Source organism: Triturus cristatus, chromosome 2_1 (genome assembly GCF_964204655.1).
Source record: "Triturus cristatus chromosome 2_1, aTriCri1.1, whole genome shotgun sequence".
NCBI classification, from domain to species: domain Eukaryota; kingdom Metazoa; phylum Chordata; class Amphibia; order Caudata; family Salamandridae; genus Triturus; species Triturus cristatus.
This window is the reverse complement of record NC_140581.1, coordinates 1,072,783,286-1,072,800,368: the sequence shown is the minus strand read 5'-3', so window position 1 is coordinate 1,072,800,368 and position 17,083 is coordinate 1,072,783,286. Positions and strand designations below refer to the sequence as shown.

The following is a 17,083-nucleotide window of genomic DNA, read 5'->3' as shown; positions in this document are numbered from 1 at the left end:
GAGGGTGGAGCGGGAGGCGCTGGAGCGGGAGCTTGCAACATCGGAGCAGGCGCATAAGGCTAATCCGTCCAGACAAACGTTGCGCTCCCTTACTGCTCTCAGGGGCAAACTTCGGGCCCACTATAACAACAGGGCTGAGTTCACTCTCCTGAAGCTCCGCCATCTCTCTTACTCCCAGGGGCATAAGGTGGGGAGGCACCTAGCCCGTCAACTGCGCCGTAAGCGGGAGAGGGAGTACATAGGGAGCGTGAGGGATGCCGCTGGCTTGCTTCAGCACAATGACGCGACCAAGGCAGACCTCTTCGGGGACTTCTATGCGACATTGTACTCGAGGGACGTCCTGGACCCGACGGCTCAAGAGGACTATCTGCGCGCTCTTCCGCTCCCCCGCGTGTCCCCCGAATGGAATAAGCTGCTTTCTGCCCCCGTCACTAAGGAGGAAGTGTTGGGTGCTATTAAATCCCTGAAGCCCCGCAAGGCACCTGGGGCGGACGGATTCACGGCCCTCTTCTACCAGACCTTTGCGGTGGAAGTCTGTGAGTTCCTGGTACGCCTATTTAATGAAATGGCTAATTCGGGGGTGTCCTCCGTCTCTATGGCGGAGGCGATCATCTCGGTGATCCCCCAAACCCGGCAAGGATCTCTCTGTCTGTTCGTCATTTAAGCCGATAGCCCTGCTCAACCTAGATGCTAAACTCTACTCTTCTATTCTGGCATCGCGCTTACAGGACTTGATGCCGGCACTGATTCACCCTGACCAATCCGGTTTCATCAAAGGGCGGCAGACTCATGATAACACCAGAAGGGTGGTCCACCTTATCGAGAAGGCCAACCCGTTTCACATCCCGGCGGTGCTGATTGGGCTGGATGCCGAGAAGGCGTTTGACCGGGTGGACTGGCAGTTCCTGTTCCGAACTCTTCACGCTTTTGGATTCTCGGACAGGTTCGTGACCATGCTTAAAGCCAACTATAGCGGCCCCCGCTCTAGAGTCGCGGTCAATGGGTACCAGTCCCCCTTTTTCTCGCACTCGCGGGGTACGCGGCAGGGCTGTCCTCTTTCCCCCTTGCTGTTTGCCCTGAGTATTGAGCCTTTAGCAATAGCAATCAGGGAGCACCCGGACATTCGGGGACTGCCCTTCACGGGGGAGCAACATAAGATTTCTCTGTTCACGGACGATGTCCTCCTTTCCCTTGCGGATCCAGCGCACTCCCTCCCCCATGTGCAGACGGCCCTGGCGCACTTTGAGGGGGTTGCGGGGTTTCGGGTCAATTATGGCAAATCTTTTATTCTCAATCTCACGCTCTCCTCGACGGAGGTGGACCGGCTTCGGCCGCTAACGCCCCTATCGTGGTCCCGCTCCTCTCTATTATATCTAGGGGTCCGCTTGACCCCCACGGTGGGCAAGTTGTACTCGGCTAATTTCCCTCCGCTCTTGGCGACTATCCAGACTGATTTGTAGCGCTGGAAGCCGCTGTTTATCTCCTGGTTGGGCAGGATTCATGCGATCAAGATGACGCTCCTACCGAAGCTCTTATATCTATTCCAGGCTCTCCCTATTGTTATTGACGGGGACTTTTTTCGCCGCATAAAGACTCTCATGCTCCGCTTCGTGTGGCAGGGGGGCAGGGCTCGTTTTTCCTTTACCACTCTTCGGCGGCCGCGGACGGAGGGAGGGGTGGGCCTTCCTGACATACATCTCTACTAAAAAGCGGCGCAGCTGAGGGTCTTGGTGGAGTGGACCCAGCCACTTTCGGAGAAGCACTGGCTCCACATGGATAGGAGTGTGGCGGGCCGCACGATCTGGGACCTGGTGTGGAAGCCTAAGGGGGACAGGCCCAAGAATGCTTACCTTAGCACCCCTACTGGCACCACCCTTAAGGTCTGGGATGCGGTTTCAGGAGATGAGCGCTGGACTACTTTTCCGTCGCCCTTCACTCCCATTCATTTCAATCCGGCCTTTCCGCCTGCGCTTAGAGAGGGCCCCTTTGACACCTGGAGGGAGGGAGGCTGCCTAGCCCTCACGCATTTGTTCCACGGATCTGCCCTGCTGACTTTCCCGAATTGTAGGCAAGACTATGGGATCGCTGAGACGGAGAGGTTTCGTCACGGCCAATTGCTACACTGGGCTCTATCTCCGTCGGTTCGGGAGGCGGCGACCCGGCCGCCTACCCCCTTTGAAGCCTTTCTTTCCCGCACTTCTTCTATGCGTGGGGCTATCTCTTTCATCTATCGCCACCTCCTGACCACAGCTGTCTCGCCTAGGCCATGGTATATGGGTCAGTGGGAGGGCCTTGTTGGGCGTGACATCACGGATGAGGAGTGGTCCCACCTGTGGCGGGACCTGGCCAGACACAATCACTCGATGGACCTGCGGGAGGCGCATATTAAAACTATGATGGATTGGTACCTCCCTCCTGCCAAGCTCCATCGCATTTTCCCTAGCTCCTCAGACAGATGTTGGCGGGGCTGTGGATTGTTGGGGGACTTCCGCCATATTTGGTGGGACTGCCCAGTTATCCGCCCCTATTGGGAAGAGATCTTGTCCCATATTAAGGACATCCTGGGGTATCCGATCCGGAACTCCCTGGAACATGTGCTGTTGGGCCTTCGGGACCCGCTTTTAGAACATCAGACGCGAGCGGACCAGAAGATTTTTTGGCTCTGCACAGGAGCGGCTAAAATCACTCTGGCGGCGGCCTGGAAGAAGAGGGAGGCCCCAGCGATCTCTCTGTGGCATGCGAGGTTATGGAAGCTGTTGAGCATGGAGCGTATGGCAGACATATTTCTGGGGGACTTCAAGAATTTTGTTTTCCGCTGGGGGCCTTTGGTGCGCTTTCTTTCTCGGGGGCTACCAGCTGCTGTGTGCCCGCCGTCGATCCGAGCCCTGCATCTGTTTCAAGTGTGACTTTCGTTGGAAGCCTGCTGTAGTATGGTTGTATGCTGCCACCACTGGAGGGGTGGGGGGGGTGGGTGGGTGGTGGTTTGGAATGGGGGGGAGTTCCTTTGGGTTTTTCTTTTTAGTTTTGTTGGATTATTGTGATAGTCCTCCACGACGAGAGGGGAGAACCTACGGTCATGGGATTGGCTGGTCCGGCCCCGGTAACTTGCAGGTTGGGGTTCGTTCAGAATGGGTGGCCTTCAAACGCCTGTATAGCCTCTGTACTGATGGCCTGGACTTGGTCCCTCTTCGTCTCCTTTAGATTGTAGCCCAGCTGGGCCGGACACAAGGACTACTGCTAATCATAGCGGCCCCCCTCACCTTGTGCATTTCCCCTGCGTGGGTATTGTGGCGGGATTGCCGCGTGTTTTCCTTTTTTCTCTTGTTTTCTATCTTACTAAAAATAAAAACTCCTTTGAAAAAAAGTTAGTACTTCAGCTATAAATAAGGCCAAAGCCAGCCAATAGCTGTTCCCTTAAGCCCCCATGGCACTGCTTCTTCAGACAGGAGGCCAAAAAACAGATGGGCTGCAGAGAATTATGGGTCCCGACAGGCACTGTCTCACTATCACTGTTCACTCACTGTTTAGTGCGTTAGCTACCTGTGCTGTACCTGTCATGTATATGTGAGAGAATCGTGTGATATTCTTTCTGCTGCTACCACCTGTCCGTAACTTACTATTTGGGCTAGGGAAGGTTGCACTGCGACTGTCCGTGTTGTACCTTTATTGTGTTGTGAAGCTAGGTATAAAACTTTCCACTGCACATAAGAAAAGATATCCACATTGTCAATGCTTGTGTTAATGCATCATGCGAGTTAAAGAGTAAACCCTCATAAAATATGTGGGCAGGGTTTACTTTTCGTTTTACAATGTAAATGTAAATGTATGTGTCTTGTAAAGCGCACTGCTGCCCTGAGGCGTCCTGGCGCTGTAGACCGCTGGGGAACCCATCCTGGCTATCCCTGTGAGATGGTCCCTCCTGGGTATCTCCAAGGTGAAACCAGGCATCCCTGGCGAATGTGGGGGGCCGTTGTGGAGATGAGGCAAGCTAATGCCCAGAGTTGCCGAGTGTGATCCCTGGTTAGAGTAGGCACCGAAGCGAGAATTATCGAGTCCGCTGGCAGTGGTCCACGACCCTGCCGCGTCGGGGATTGAACCCTGGTCCCGGGCCGTCCTCTGCTTCTGGGTCTGCTTCCTCTAACCAGTGAGCCACACCTCTCCACAATGAAACAAGAATTTATTTAATGGAGTAAGCAACTTTGTAAAAATTCAAAAGATAGCTTGACATATGGCTCCATTTGATATATGACCCCTTCAACCATTTTTGACATTTTAGCAATCACCAATTTGCATGCTGGGATTTTGATCCCATAAAACTACAAGTCCCACAATGCAACATGCTCCTGGCTGAAAAAAATAGATATTAGCCTACATTGTAGTGCCAAGGTGCAGAGTTATGGAATACAAAATAAAATGTAGTTCCTGGATTTCTGCATTAAACAGCCCAATGAGGGAGAGGGTAGAGACAGAGATAGCCTCTCAGATACAAATGGCAGCATCATAGAGGGGTTTAATCAAGAAAACAAAAGTGTGTTTGTGTGTTTGTTATATATATATTAGCTCCAAACCGGGTTCCATGCATACGAATCAGGCACTGACTCCGTGGGATGAATCTTAAAGAAATGCTTTATTTCAAAAAAGCTGTGGCTCAGACGCGTTTCGGCGAACAAGTCCGCCTTGCTCACTGTGTCAAACCCAGTTCACATACACTGCTTATAAGCTGATTACGTGCACATGATACACACACCCTGATTACTTGGCAACCAATCAAAACAATTAACATGAAAGAAATACTGTTGTTAAACAAGTCTTTCCTCAGACAAGTGTCACTTTGTAAAATATAACGATACAAAGTATTCAAAAAAGAGGTACATCAGTCCATCATTATTCGTATTAATAAGGAAAAAGTTCCCAAAGAGACAGTGCTATTTGTAAACATTTGAAATAAAGCCCAAGTGGGCATTTCTATAAGGCACTGTTTAGAAAATCTAGTGTTGATGACCAATTAAAACAATGAAGCCTCATGGTATTTTTCTATAGTTGCCATATATTAGCATAGGGGGACTTACTGAGCACGTATTTTAAACAATTTCGCTAAACCAATAAACAAAAACTGGATTAAGACTCAAAGGATTGTTACAAAGATTTTTTGAAAAAGCAGTTTAGAATTTATAGATGAACACTTAATGCTTCGTCGGCATTCAAGCCATTAGGAATCTTACAATCTAATTAGATTATATATCGTGACTCTAACTTTCTTAGTGCAAGTTGTCTATTTCCACCCCTGACATTTTTCTTAATACTGTCAGCCACAAAATATACCAAATCATCTGCCCTGCCATCATGTACTCTGTTGATATGTCGAGCAACTGGGTATGTCAGGTCTTTGTTGTTAATTGCCCTTAAGTGTTGCAGAATTCTGACATGTGCCGGGTGAATGGTGCTGCCAACATACATCTTGTTGCATGTACAGCGTAGTACGTACACCGCAAATTCGGTTTTGCACGTGAAGTGCTCCCTGATCTCAATGGGAGTTTTTCTGAGAAGGGTCACAATAGATTTGGTGTTGATTCCGTACTGGCAGGCTTTGCACTTAGTGCACTTAAAAAATCCTCTTTGGGTTTTTAGCCAGCTGGTACCTTTGTTGGATACAGGAGCATTTGATACAAGTTCCTGTTTCATGGACTTAGCTCTCCTGAAAGTTAACTGGGGGAACTTAGCACATGAAGGACCTATAACAGGGTCACATCTTACTATCGGCCAATGTCTGTATAGAATTTGTCTGAATCTCTGATGGAAACTGTTGTAGCCAATGATTAGCCTGGGTGTCTGTTGGGCTGTTTCCCCTAAGGTTAGTTTTTGGCCCTTGTTCTTGAAAAGAAGATCTTTTCTTTGGATATTTTGACACTTCTCCTTGGCTAATTTAAGAGTCGTTTCATTGTAGCCTCTGTTCCTGAGTCTTGTACACAAATTGTTTGTCGCTAGAGTAAGGCTCTCAGTGGTGCTACAGTTCCTCTTCATACGGAGGCACTCGGCAAAGGGAATGCTCTCAATGAGTTTAACAGGGTGAAAACTCTGAGCATGTAAGATGGCATTCCCTGATGTCAGTTTCCGGTGTGTACGTGTGTGTATACGGTTTCTCATGGTGTAAAGTTCTAAGTCAAGAAACACAATGGACTGCTTGTCTATAGTGCCTGTGAACTTCAGGTTTAAATCATTGGTATTGATCACATTCACAAAATCAATGGCACTCGACTCACTGCCCTTCCACACAATGAAAATGTCGTCAATATAACGTTGATATACAACAACATTTTCACACATTTGAGTATTGCACTGTGTCATGAGTACTTGCTCCTCCCACCAGCCCATATGCAAATTCGCATAGCTGGGGGCGAAGCAAGTACCCATGGCTGTACCTTGTACCTGTTTGTATAAAAGCCTGTCAAACAAAAAAATGTTGTTGGTTAAGCACCACTCCACCATATTTAACAACATCACTGTATGTATGTTCATGTAAACTTGAATCTCTTTTGTCCAAATAATGTTTGGTAGCTCTCATGCCGTCCTGATGTCTTATACTAGTATACAAACTCTGTAAATCTAGTGTAATATATATATATAATTAAAATTTTGCTACCAAACAAATCCCGTCCGTCATTCCCATCCGCCCCTCCTCTGACTCATCCCAAACCTTTCTGACTACTATGAATTCCCAAAAATCCTTCTCAAACTGTCAACCTCCACGTTAGTCTGACTATGCCACCCAACTAATAAGCACATACTCCCACTACTTACAAAACAGCATACTGCTTCCCCTTTTTAAATACTTCCCTACCATTCAATCCCTACTCCAAACTTCCCTTTTCAAATTCCTTCCTATCATTCTATTCCTATTCTAAACTCTACTAAACACACAAGAAATGAAGAGCACAAAACTAACACCTATAATGCATAAGAAAAACAAACAAAAAACGTATAACCTACTAACTACTAATCTTGGGTTGCAGAATACATTGTTACGAGCCAAAAAAGCTCTTCAATGCTTCGTCAGAGGTTGTAAATGCTAAAACGCTATATAATCCATTTGTAATTTACAATTACACTCTCCTGTTAATTAACTAACATGAACACTTCTTGGAATACCAGTTTGCTAAAAGGATCTATTTGCACGAACAGTGCGAGCATCAGCAAGTTAGATGAGTAAATAGACACAGGAAGAAAAAAGAATGACAGTACCCCCTTTTTTTTAGCCCACCTCAGCCCTCGCTTTCGGTAATTCTCTCCTCTGAATCTTCTTTCTTCTTTATCCCCTCTGTCTGGATCTCATTTTGGCCCAGCATTGTACACCCAGTCTTTCCTGATTTTCTTCCAGGGATTTCGATGCTAAATATTTGCGCTTCCTTCTCTCTGTGTTTTGTTCTATAGGTCTTTCAATTTCAGGCAAATCAATTTTTGAAAAGGTAATGTATTGTATACCTCCATCCTTCTTTACAGAACATTTTGTACTGCGCTTGGATGTGTACAAACTCCACAGTGGGCCCTAGGAACTGTTCTTTCATCTTACTGGGAAAAGGGCATTTCCTTGTGGCCCTGAGGTGGATGAAGGGGGAAATCAGCAGGAGGGTTAATGCCTCTGAGCAGCCGCAATATTCGGTTCTGCTGAGTAACCCGCAGCATGGATTATATGTAAGGCTCCCTGTTTTCCGTTTTTACTGATTTTTACACATAAATACAGACAGAAAACATTTATTTTCTTGTCTGTATTTATTTTTAAATGTGGATAAAAACGGAAATTGGGTTGCTTTTGGAGTAATTCTAAATACTGTCTGCCATGACTGCCAGGCCAATAGCTGCATGGATTGATAGGTAAGGGGTTAAAAAAGAAAGGAATTTTAGTAAAGAGGATTTAACAGCAGCAGATATGCACAAGGTTGACACTGAAATTGATTTTCATATAAGTGCATTGATTTATCTTCTGCGGATGTTCATAGCATTACAACCTGACAGACATTCAAGCATGAGTGCATATTTATCAGTTAAATAAATGTGGAAATATATTAATTTCAGCTTAATTTCTCCACAAAACACAACATAAATATGGAAAATTAGCAAAGATTAAATATGGATAAATACAGACGGAAATGTCAAAAAATTAAATACCATAAAACCGGGAGCCCTAATTGTATGTTAATGTCCATGGAGTCAAGATCAGGTTCTAGTACAGTTGGCCTTTTCAGTTGCTTGCTACCATGCCTGATATCAGAAATATTTTAAAGTAATTTGCTTCAGTGTTCCTAAATGTATTTTGGAAATAAAAATGTATTTGCAACACAACTCCTCTTACTATATTAAATGGCATACATGTTTTCTTGTTCTACACTCTTTCATCACTATTACAATTATGCCGTTGACTGTGCACCATCGTGTACTGCATTGTCTTAATATTTCAAATAATATTTAATACATTGCCTCTGATGTTGGACATTTCGAAGATTTTCAAGACTTATGTTCATAATTTATCCCTATCTGTTTTTCTGTAAGAATAAATCTTATTTAAATTTTGGAAAATCAGTGTGTGTTTTTTCTTTTTTCAATGCAGAACATTGATGTTACCAATGTGATAAAGGAAGTCAACATTATAGAGGTTCGGCTCCTCTCAGCAGTCTGGTATGCGGCACAACAAAGTGAGGCTCACTCTGCTTACAGTGTTCCCCCGCAGTGCCCCCCACCAGTACAGAAAGGGGAGTGCCATGGTAATTTCATCAGAAAGGTAATTGTAGAAAACGTCCTATCTGGTTTATTATAATGAAAATTATGGCCTGGTTACGATATTGACAGATAGAGTTACTCCATTACAAACATGACGGATATCCCATCCTCCTTATTACAAGTCTGTTATATCCTATGGAACTTGTAATATGGCGGACCAGATACTTGTCACGTTTGTGATGGAGTATCCCATCCGCCAAGATCGTAATCAGTCCCTTAGTCTATGCAGACACCAAGAGCACACAGTCAAGTGTAATCCTTAAAGCCAAGCCCAGTGTAAATTTTTAATTTTTTTTTCTAACCGTAGTTTTTTTACTCAAATGTTTTTGAATTATGTAAGGTGTAAATATTCATATTTGAAATGTTTATTATTAATAATAATATTTGAAATATTAGGCGCTTAAATATTTTACAGTATAATCCACATCTAAACAGTACTCAAAAGCAATAGTCCATAGAGAAAAGAGAATGCTGCGATTATTTTTATAGCTGTACTAGGTAGGAGAACCATCAAACAAATGCAAGAAAATATACCCTTTAGCTGGCTGTCAAGGGTTGCATGCCTTTAAATTATGCTTCTGTTTGTTCAGTTGCGTTCAAAATTGTGCACCACAATACTAGACTGACTGACTGACTGACTAGATTAACCTTTAGCAACCAGTGAAGAAACTCAGAAACTAATGTTAGAATCTGTGTCCACGAGTTAACCTAAAATCAAAAGGGGGTAGCTGGTACTCAATGAAGGGTCATACTTTTTAGGATACTCTCCATCAACATCAATCCTACTAAACTGACACTAGGCAAACATTGGAAATGTGTGTAAGGCCCTGGGGTTAGTGTGCACATTATAAAAGTAATCAATGAATCAGATTCCAGAACACCTTAAAACAGTATTCTGGAGCACTCCAAAAATGTGCATAATTAACAATGGTTCAACATCAACATCAATCCTATTTAACTGACTTCAGGAAAAAAGTGAAATGTTTGTAAGGCCCTGGGGTTAGTGTGCACAGTATAAAAGTAATACATTAATCAGATTACAGAACACCTTAAAACAGTAAACTGGAGCACTCCAACAATTTACATAATTAACAGTGGTTGAGAGCAAATAATGAAAAAACTTAGTCCATAGGTCCAAGGTCATGTGATATATTTTTGTCGCCTTTATTGTGCTTAAAGCTCCCAACCGTGTACATGTGTATCAGCCAACATATGTTTTGTCCCCAATTGCACTTTTTCAAGGCGTGTGATTACAAACTGTATTCCTTATTCTTTTACCAATAATTCCTGAAGTTAGAGGCTATAGATGCCGGAGTAAAAGTTTTTTAAAGATAATTTTAACCTGTGGCCTATACGACTGTTCGATTCTTCCTAGTAACAAATGTAGTCGTCCTCATCGGGGTTTATCTTGGCTCTCTATGCCCATGTCGCCCATGACTGAAAAGCTACATCACTTCAATGTGAGCTTGAAAAATATTGAAGTCACCAGTGAGTAACAGAAGTCTTCAGATGGCCTGGAATGTATAAACATTTTTATAATTCGTGGTGTCTGTTGGAGTTCTTCTAAAGGAAATTGATCTTCAGTTGAGAATATTCTATATCTCTTAGATTGTAGATTACATTATTTCTGAGTGAAAAGATGATTTTTGGAAGTGCAAACAGAAATTGTATCTTTACGATAGTGTCAGCAATTAATGTTTGTGGCCAAGCATAGAATTTCAGATATTATCACGGTCACCTTGTGACACTTACTAAGAGTCGGATTAGCTTGGTTTGTTCTCTTGACCATAAGCAGTTTAACTATTGAATTATAGGCCACCATCCTCGAGGCGGGTTTTTAGCTAGATCTAGTGACGTACATTTAATTTTGCATTTGTTAAATGTTTTGCATTGCATCGATACCGGGCTGACTGCCACCGCCTTAGGAAGTTGAGCAACACTCTGAATCTTTGGAAATATCTTTGCGCAGTTGTATGCCTCCCATATACATTATACATAGAAGCTCCCTAACCAGAGACTTCAAGATTCACACAGGAGTAGAAAGGTAAATATATGCATATTTCCTTTACTCAGTAACACTTACTGTGTTGCTGAAATGGTTCCAAACAAGCACTCCGGATACTATCATAATCTAAACCAGTGTCCATATAAGCATAGTTTTGGTATTTCCATCTATATTTCACAGATCCTGAGAGCTTTTGGAGCTTGTAAGTGATATGCGGTGAACATTCTTCAGAAGTAATGAAGCTTGTGTGGGAGTTAACTCAGATAAACCCCAGTGAGATAAGTAAAATAAATATGGAAGAAACTCCCTATGTCCTTAATCCATGATGCCTTGTTAGAATCAGGTCACAGAAAAAAACCCTTGGACCGAGGAAAATCACTGTCACTTATACATGCTTTGGCAATGGGACCTGCTGGAAGGAAATGTACGTCTAAAGTCAACTGTTCACGACATTCCTTGATAGTAGCAATTCAGCTGAGTTGAAAGCGCATTAAATGATATTTACATTTCCTACGTTTCAATTTTCCTTGGAAGTGCATTATACCATTTTCCTGTGGGTAGACCAGCACAATCTGGTTTTCGGGTTGCACACCTCATGGGTGTACATACTGCTAAATGTGTCTAATTTAAATCTATGGGTAATTCAGCAGTGAACTTCACATCTTGAAAATTATAATCATTCTTTCCTGCATGGAATACCTAAATTAGAAGGTGTACAACATCAGCTCTTTAGTATAATTCCTTTGAAGGATATTTTTTGTGTGGGAAGACCTAATCTAGGTCCTTGCTTTTTTCATTAATACTGGAGAATTAAAAGGACTGACTGGTGGGCCATTTAAAGGATTTGTCCGTTTCTACTTGCAATTTATATCTGAAGATGATTGGCATTGATTTTGGTGATGCTGGCTTTCTTGTATCTGGCCACCTAATATTACTCTTGCGTACTGCTTATGGGTGAAATATATTCACATTTTTGTATACCTCTCTGATGAGTGTTGCAAGGCCTGAGGTATATATGCTGCTCCCTAAAAGGACTGCATACTCTAAGAAGGACTCTTTAAACCATATTACACATTTATTTGAAAGATCATTTCAGGTTTTTGCCCCAGTCAGGCAATTGTTCTGTCAGTTTTCTTTCTATTAAGCCTCGTAAAGCCATCTTTAGGTTAACCGTCTGTACTGGAATGTGAGAAGTAAGTAGTGGCCACTGTCTGCAAGGTCAATTAACATGTGGTCACTTTTTGCATTGATCATTGACATCTGTATTAAAAATTTTCATAATACGATCCAGAACATATTTCACCGAAGCCAAGGCAATGTCCATGACTAAACATGCATCTGATAGATAAATCTACATGTTCTACAAGAGTTAGTTTTCTGCCATATTTTCTCTTTGGATGCTACCTATAGGAAGATTTAACATAGTAGAGATATTTTGTAACATAACAAGATATCTCTACCATTCTAACTCTAGTGTATACTTCTCTCGTGAGTAGATTATTCAACCATGTGCAGACAATTAATTTGGGACCTTCAAATTGATGGGGCCTGGATCTTTGCAAGCAATCTGCATAGCATATCTCCAGCTTCCTACCAATGTATCTTGTTATGTTGTGTGTATCTGTAAAGCGCACTATCATCAGCGAGGGTATCCTGGCGCTGTCTTTATAACAGTGAATGCTTCATCTCCAGCCTTCACCTTTGACCTGAGACTGGCATTATTGTGGTATTTCAGGAACAGTGTTCGTTTAGTTGGGATTGGGGCCCTTCTTTTCCAAGTCAAGGCATTTGGAAGGATATTCGAATTGAAGCATATAATGATCTTCGCTTGGATTACCTCACCTTCACTCCTTATTATCGTAAGTCTGGATGCTGCTCTTTTTTTTATTTATTTTGAAGTGGGTTCTGAATGTTTCTTTAAATAATTTGCAATTTAATACACAGAGATTTCTAAAAATTGGGAGCTGTAAAGTAGGTCAGACTAGTCATATTAAATGGAGGCTTTAAAGTTTGTTTGTTGTTTTTGTAAGTCACAGTTCCAGGTGGCTGTTTGTTATTTTAGTATGCTTGTTCTAATTTTTCTATTTTATTTAAGTTTATATTATATGAACAAAATCTGTTCTTCACATTCCTCTCTGAATCATTATAAAAACTCTGAACCTGGAAGAAAAGCTAGTGGTGCCCTACTACATAACAAACAGAAGGAGATGATGGACGGAGCGCTGAGACTTTTCAGACACTCACCCCCAATCACAGAGCTGGTTGAATCCATCATCGTTCTTTAGCTCTCTTCACCACCCCAGTTCAGACCCAGCTATATGCAAATCAGTCTTGACCCTGAGCCTCATGGGAACAGTCCAGACCGAACTGCCAAGCCAGGTCCTCCCTCTACAGGAAACAAGCATTCCTGGGACCGGTTTCGGGGTAACACCCCTCATCAGCCAGGCTAGCTTGAATCCAGTGGCAAAGTGAGCAAGGTACCCACGTCTGGGCATACCCTGCCAACATAGGCCGAACAAAGCAAACACAAGGTCATGATGGACAGAGCACTGGAAACTTTTAAACACTCACCCCCCGTCACAGATCTGGTTGAATCCATCATCGTTCTTTAGCTCTCTTCTCCAACCCAGTTCAGACCCAGCTATATGCAAATCAGTCTTGACCCTGTGCCTCATGGGAACAGTCCAGACTGAACTGCTAAGTCAGGTCTTCCCTCGACTGGAAACAAGCATCCTAGGACCGGTTTCGGGGTAACACCCCTCATCAGCCAGGCTAGCTTGAATCCTGTAAAAGACACACAGTTGATGGATGGAATGCAGAACAAATCAAAACATTCACCCCCTGTCAAGAGATCTGGGTTAAATCCATCATTATTTTGCTCACTATGCCACCCCAGTTTAGACCTAGGCATATACAAATCAGTCTTGACCCTGTGCCTCATGGGAACAGTCCAGCCCAAACTGCCAATCCAGGTCCTCCCTGGACCGGAAGCAAGCATCCTAGGACCGGTTTTGGGGTTTCACCCCTCTTCAGCCAGGATAGCTTGAATCCAGTGGCACAGTGAGCCTGGGACCCACATCTGAGCATTCCGGGTGCCCTTAGTGCGAGAAAGCAAAAGCCACACAATTGAAACCGGTCCTAGGATACTTGTTTTCCAGTCCCGGAAGGACCTGGCTTGGCAGTTCGGGCTGGACTGTTCCCATGAGGCACAGGGTCAAGACTGATTTGCATATGGCTGGGTTCAAACTGAAATGGCAGGGTGAGCAAAAAACGATGGATTTAGGCCCAGATCTCCGTACTGGGGTTAATGTATGACATTGTTCTGCATTCTGTCCATCAACCGTTGTTTTTGCATTTAGCTTGAATCCAGTGGCAAAGTGAGTAAGGGACCCACGTCTGGGTATACCCTGCCAACTTAGGGCGAACAAAGCAAACAAAAGGAGATGATGGACAGAGCGCTGAAACTTTTCAGACACTCACCCCCAGTCACAGAACTGGGTTGAATCCATCATCGTTATTTATCTCACTTCGCCACCACAGTTCAAACCCAGCTATATGCAAATCAGTCTTGACCCCGTGTCTCATGGGAACAGTCCAGACCAAACTGCCAAGCCAGGTCTTCCCTGGACCGGAAACAAGCATCCTGGGACCGGTTTCGGGGCAACACCCCATATCAGCCAGTCTAGCTTAAATCCCTCGCTCACTTTGCCACTGGATTCATGCTAGTCTGGCTGATGAGGGGTGTTACCCCGAAACCGGTGCCAGGATGCTTGTTTCCGGTCCAGGGAAAACCTGGCTAAGCAGTTCGGGCTGGACTGTTCCCATGAGGCACAGGGTCAAGACTGATTTGCAAATAGCTGTGTCTGAACTGGGTTTGGCGAAGTGAGCTAAAGAACGATGATGGATTCAACCCAGATCTGTTCCTGGGGGTGAGTGTCTGAAAAGTTTCAGCGCTCCGTCCATCATCTCCTTGTGTTTATGACCTCACATATGACATCACTAAAGACATGTTCTATGATGTCATTTATGACATCACTGATGACATCTCAAATAGATGTGAATACATTGCCATCCAGTCCTTGACCTCTCTGCAGAGCGCACAGGGCATTAGTAACATATTCCAGTTGTAATTGTGATTTAGTACAAATGGGTGTGATAGGGCTCCCATTGTGGAGGTACACAGTTTTCCAAAAAATTGACAAGGTGAAAGGAAAAATAAATGCAGTGTTTGTTTGCTCGCTACTTAAAAGTCATCCCCAACTTTAAACTACACCACTTTCAAATGTCACCAGCCGCCACCGTCAATAGGACGTCATGTGCAGTGGCATCGGGGCACAAGGGAGTCCATTTATCTACTTGTATTTTGACCAAGGCACCTTTTCTATGTCATTGCTTGCAGCCGCGTGGTGTAGACAAAATGACTGAACACATAACTTTTTTTTTTACCCGTGTAAAAAGCTGATACAGGCTAGCAACAAAGTGGCGATTGTAACAAACAACCTCCTTCCGATTGTCACTTATGTATAAGCCATTTTCCAAACTCAATCTGTCATAAATCGCCTCCTAAATAGTACAGAAGTTTGTCAACAATGGAAATACGAATGTCTGTATTCAAGGTTGCGCACCTAGCATTAAGCGTCATACACTTATAAAATATAGATAAAAAATAGAGAATTTGTAAATCTTTAAATTTCATAAAATACAGAAGTTAAATTTGAATGTTTTAAAAGAAAAAACTTTCTTTTTCAGTTTTACAGAACATTATAAATGAAAAAACGGCAAGCAGTAATGTGCATGGTGAAAGGTATAGTGCACATATCATAATAAGACATTACGATGAAAGTGCGATCAGGAACCCCAAGGAGCAACCGAGTTCACCCTGGATGCATGCCGCATACTTGAATTTGAAAATGTAACCGAATTTACACCAACATTTGTTTTTCTATTTAGTGTCAAGTGCTCAGCAGTGGGGTCTGCAGATAGTGCCTTACTTTGATGTTGTCAGCTTGAATCCAGTGGCAGGAAGTGTGATCGTCCGGATCCCCAAACTGCATATATTGCAGACATTCACCATCGAACTGCAGCCAGGGGAGAGCAGCGTTAATTTATTCACCAGCATTAATCAGGTGAGGGGTATGGATGTATAAAAAAACACGCCTTGCTCTAGAATGAAGGTATACAAGGTGTCTGCCTAGCACAACACTAGCAGCTCTGCTAGATTAAATAATTTGGGGGACAAATTTGCCCGACTATCAGGGGTGAGAATTAAACGGCGTGTTGTCTAGGACAGAACTTCTATTGGCTTAGGAAAGCAAAAAAGAATTATTAAGGACAAGAAGCGTTGCTTAGGTTTCGCTCATGGCTTTGGATGGCGACTTACAGCCTTATGCGTTTCATCCTGTTTAGTTTCTATCCTCGGATGACTCTGGCATTACCATCAAACCTATCAATCACATCCTGCTCAATGAATGACCACAAATGATCCTATGTGCTACAAGGTGTCTGTCCCTGGTAGCACTTTCTTCTGCAGCTCAGGTTTCAAGAGGGGCAGTCTAGTGGTCCTTGATCAATTACTGTACTCCAAAACCAGTAACTAACTTACTGAAAGAGATCTAGGGACCCAACCGGAGCTTGCTGCTACATCTTCTTGTGAACGATAGGAAGCAGGCCCCTGGTTCTGAGTTCAGAGCGATGGGCTTGACTGGCTCTTTTGTGATGCTCTCCCTACAGCCTGTAATATTTGCTGCCTTTACCAGATGCCTTGTAAATCCTCCCAACATTGTAAATTGTAGTTCCTTGGGATTGGTCTGAACTTAATAAAATTGAAGGGGGTTGTCTCTTTTAGAGGTTTGTCTTTACAAGAATCCCGGTTCCCAGGGCTTCTTGCATGCATGGTGTTTTGCCAGGTCAAGCTTGAAGTGTGAAAGGTTATGTCACACGGAGTGACACCTGCATGTGTTGCATCATGTGTGGTCCTTACCCTCTTGCAGTATGCTGGCTTCAGTGTGGACGGTTGCTATAGGCAGACTCTGATACTGAATGCTGCTGCAATCAGGTGGATCCTTTTCTCCAATAAAATACTACTACAATATATTTATTCTTTGAGCAGACTTTAGTGGGAAGGAAGTAAACAAGACATGGGAAAGCACTTAATTCGTCACTCAAGATATTACACAGTCCTTAAAGCCCTTTTACGGGCTCGCGCCTAGCAGCAATGCAGTGCACAGCACTGCTCACGCAGGCGAGAGTCCTTTTGTGGAGGGTTCCAAAACGAACCCTGGAATCGCACACGCTCGTGCGTGTGCG

The 17,083-nt window shown here is 43.8% G+C and overlaps 1 protein-coding gene across 2 annotated transcripts in view; it reads left to right on the top strand.

The window, feature by feature from the left end:
* The window catches only part of MANBA (mannosidase beta), a 243,937-nt gene that overhangs the window by 41,470 nt on the left and 185,384 nt on the right, over positions 1 to 17,083 (top strand). For both annotated transcript variants that reach the window (XM_085636128.1, XM_085636120.1), the window contains exons 4-6: positions 8,603 to 8,773; positions 12,513 to 12,636; positions 15,728 to 15,903. In XM_085636128.1, coding sequence (XP_085492254.1) covers positions 8,603 to 8,773; positions 12,513 to 12,636; positions 15,728 to 15,903 — 471 coding nt within the window. The remainder of the gene's footprint in view (positions 1 to 8,602; positions 8,774 to 12,512; positions 12,637 to 15,727; positions 15,904 to 17,083) is intronic.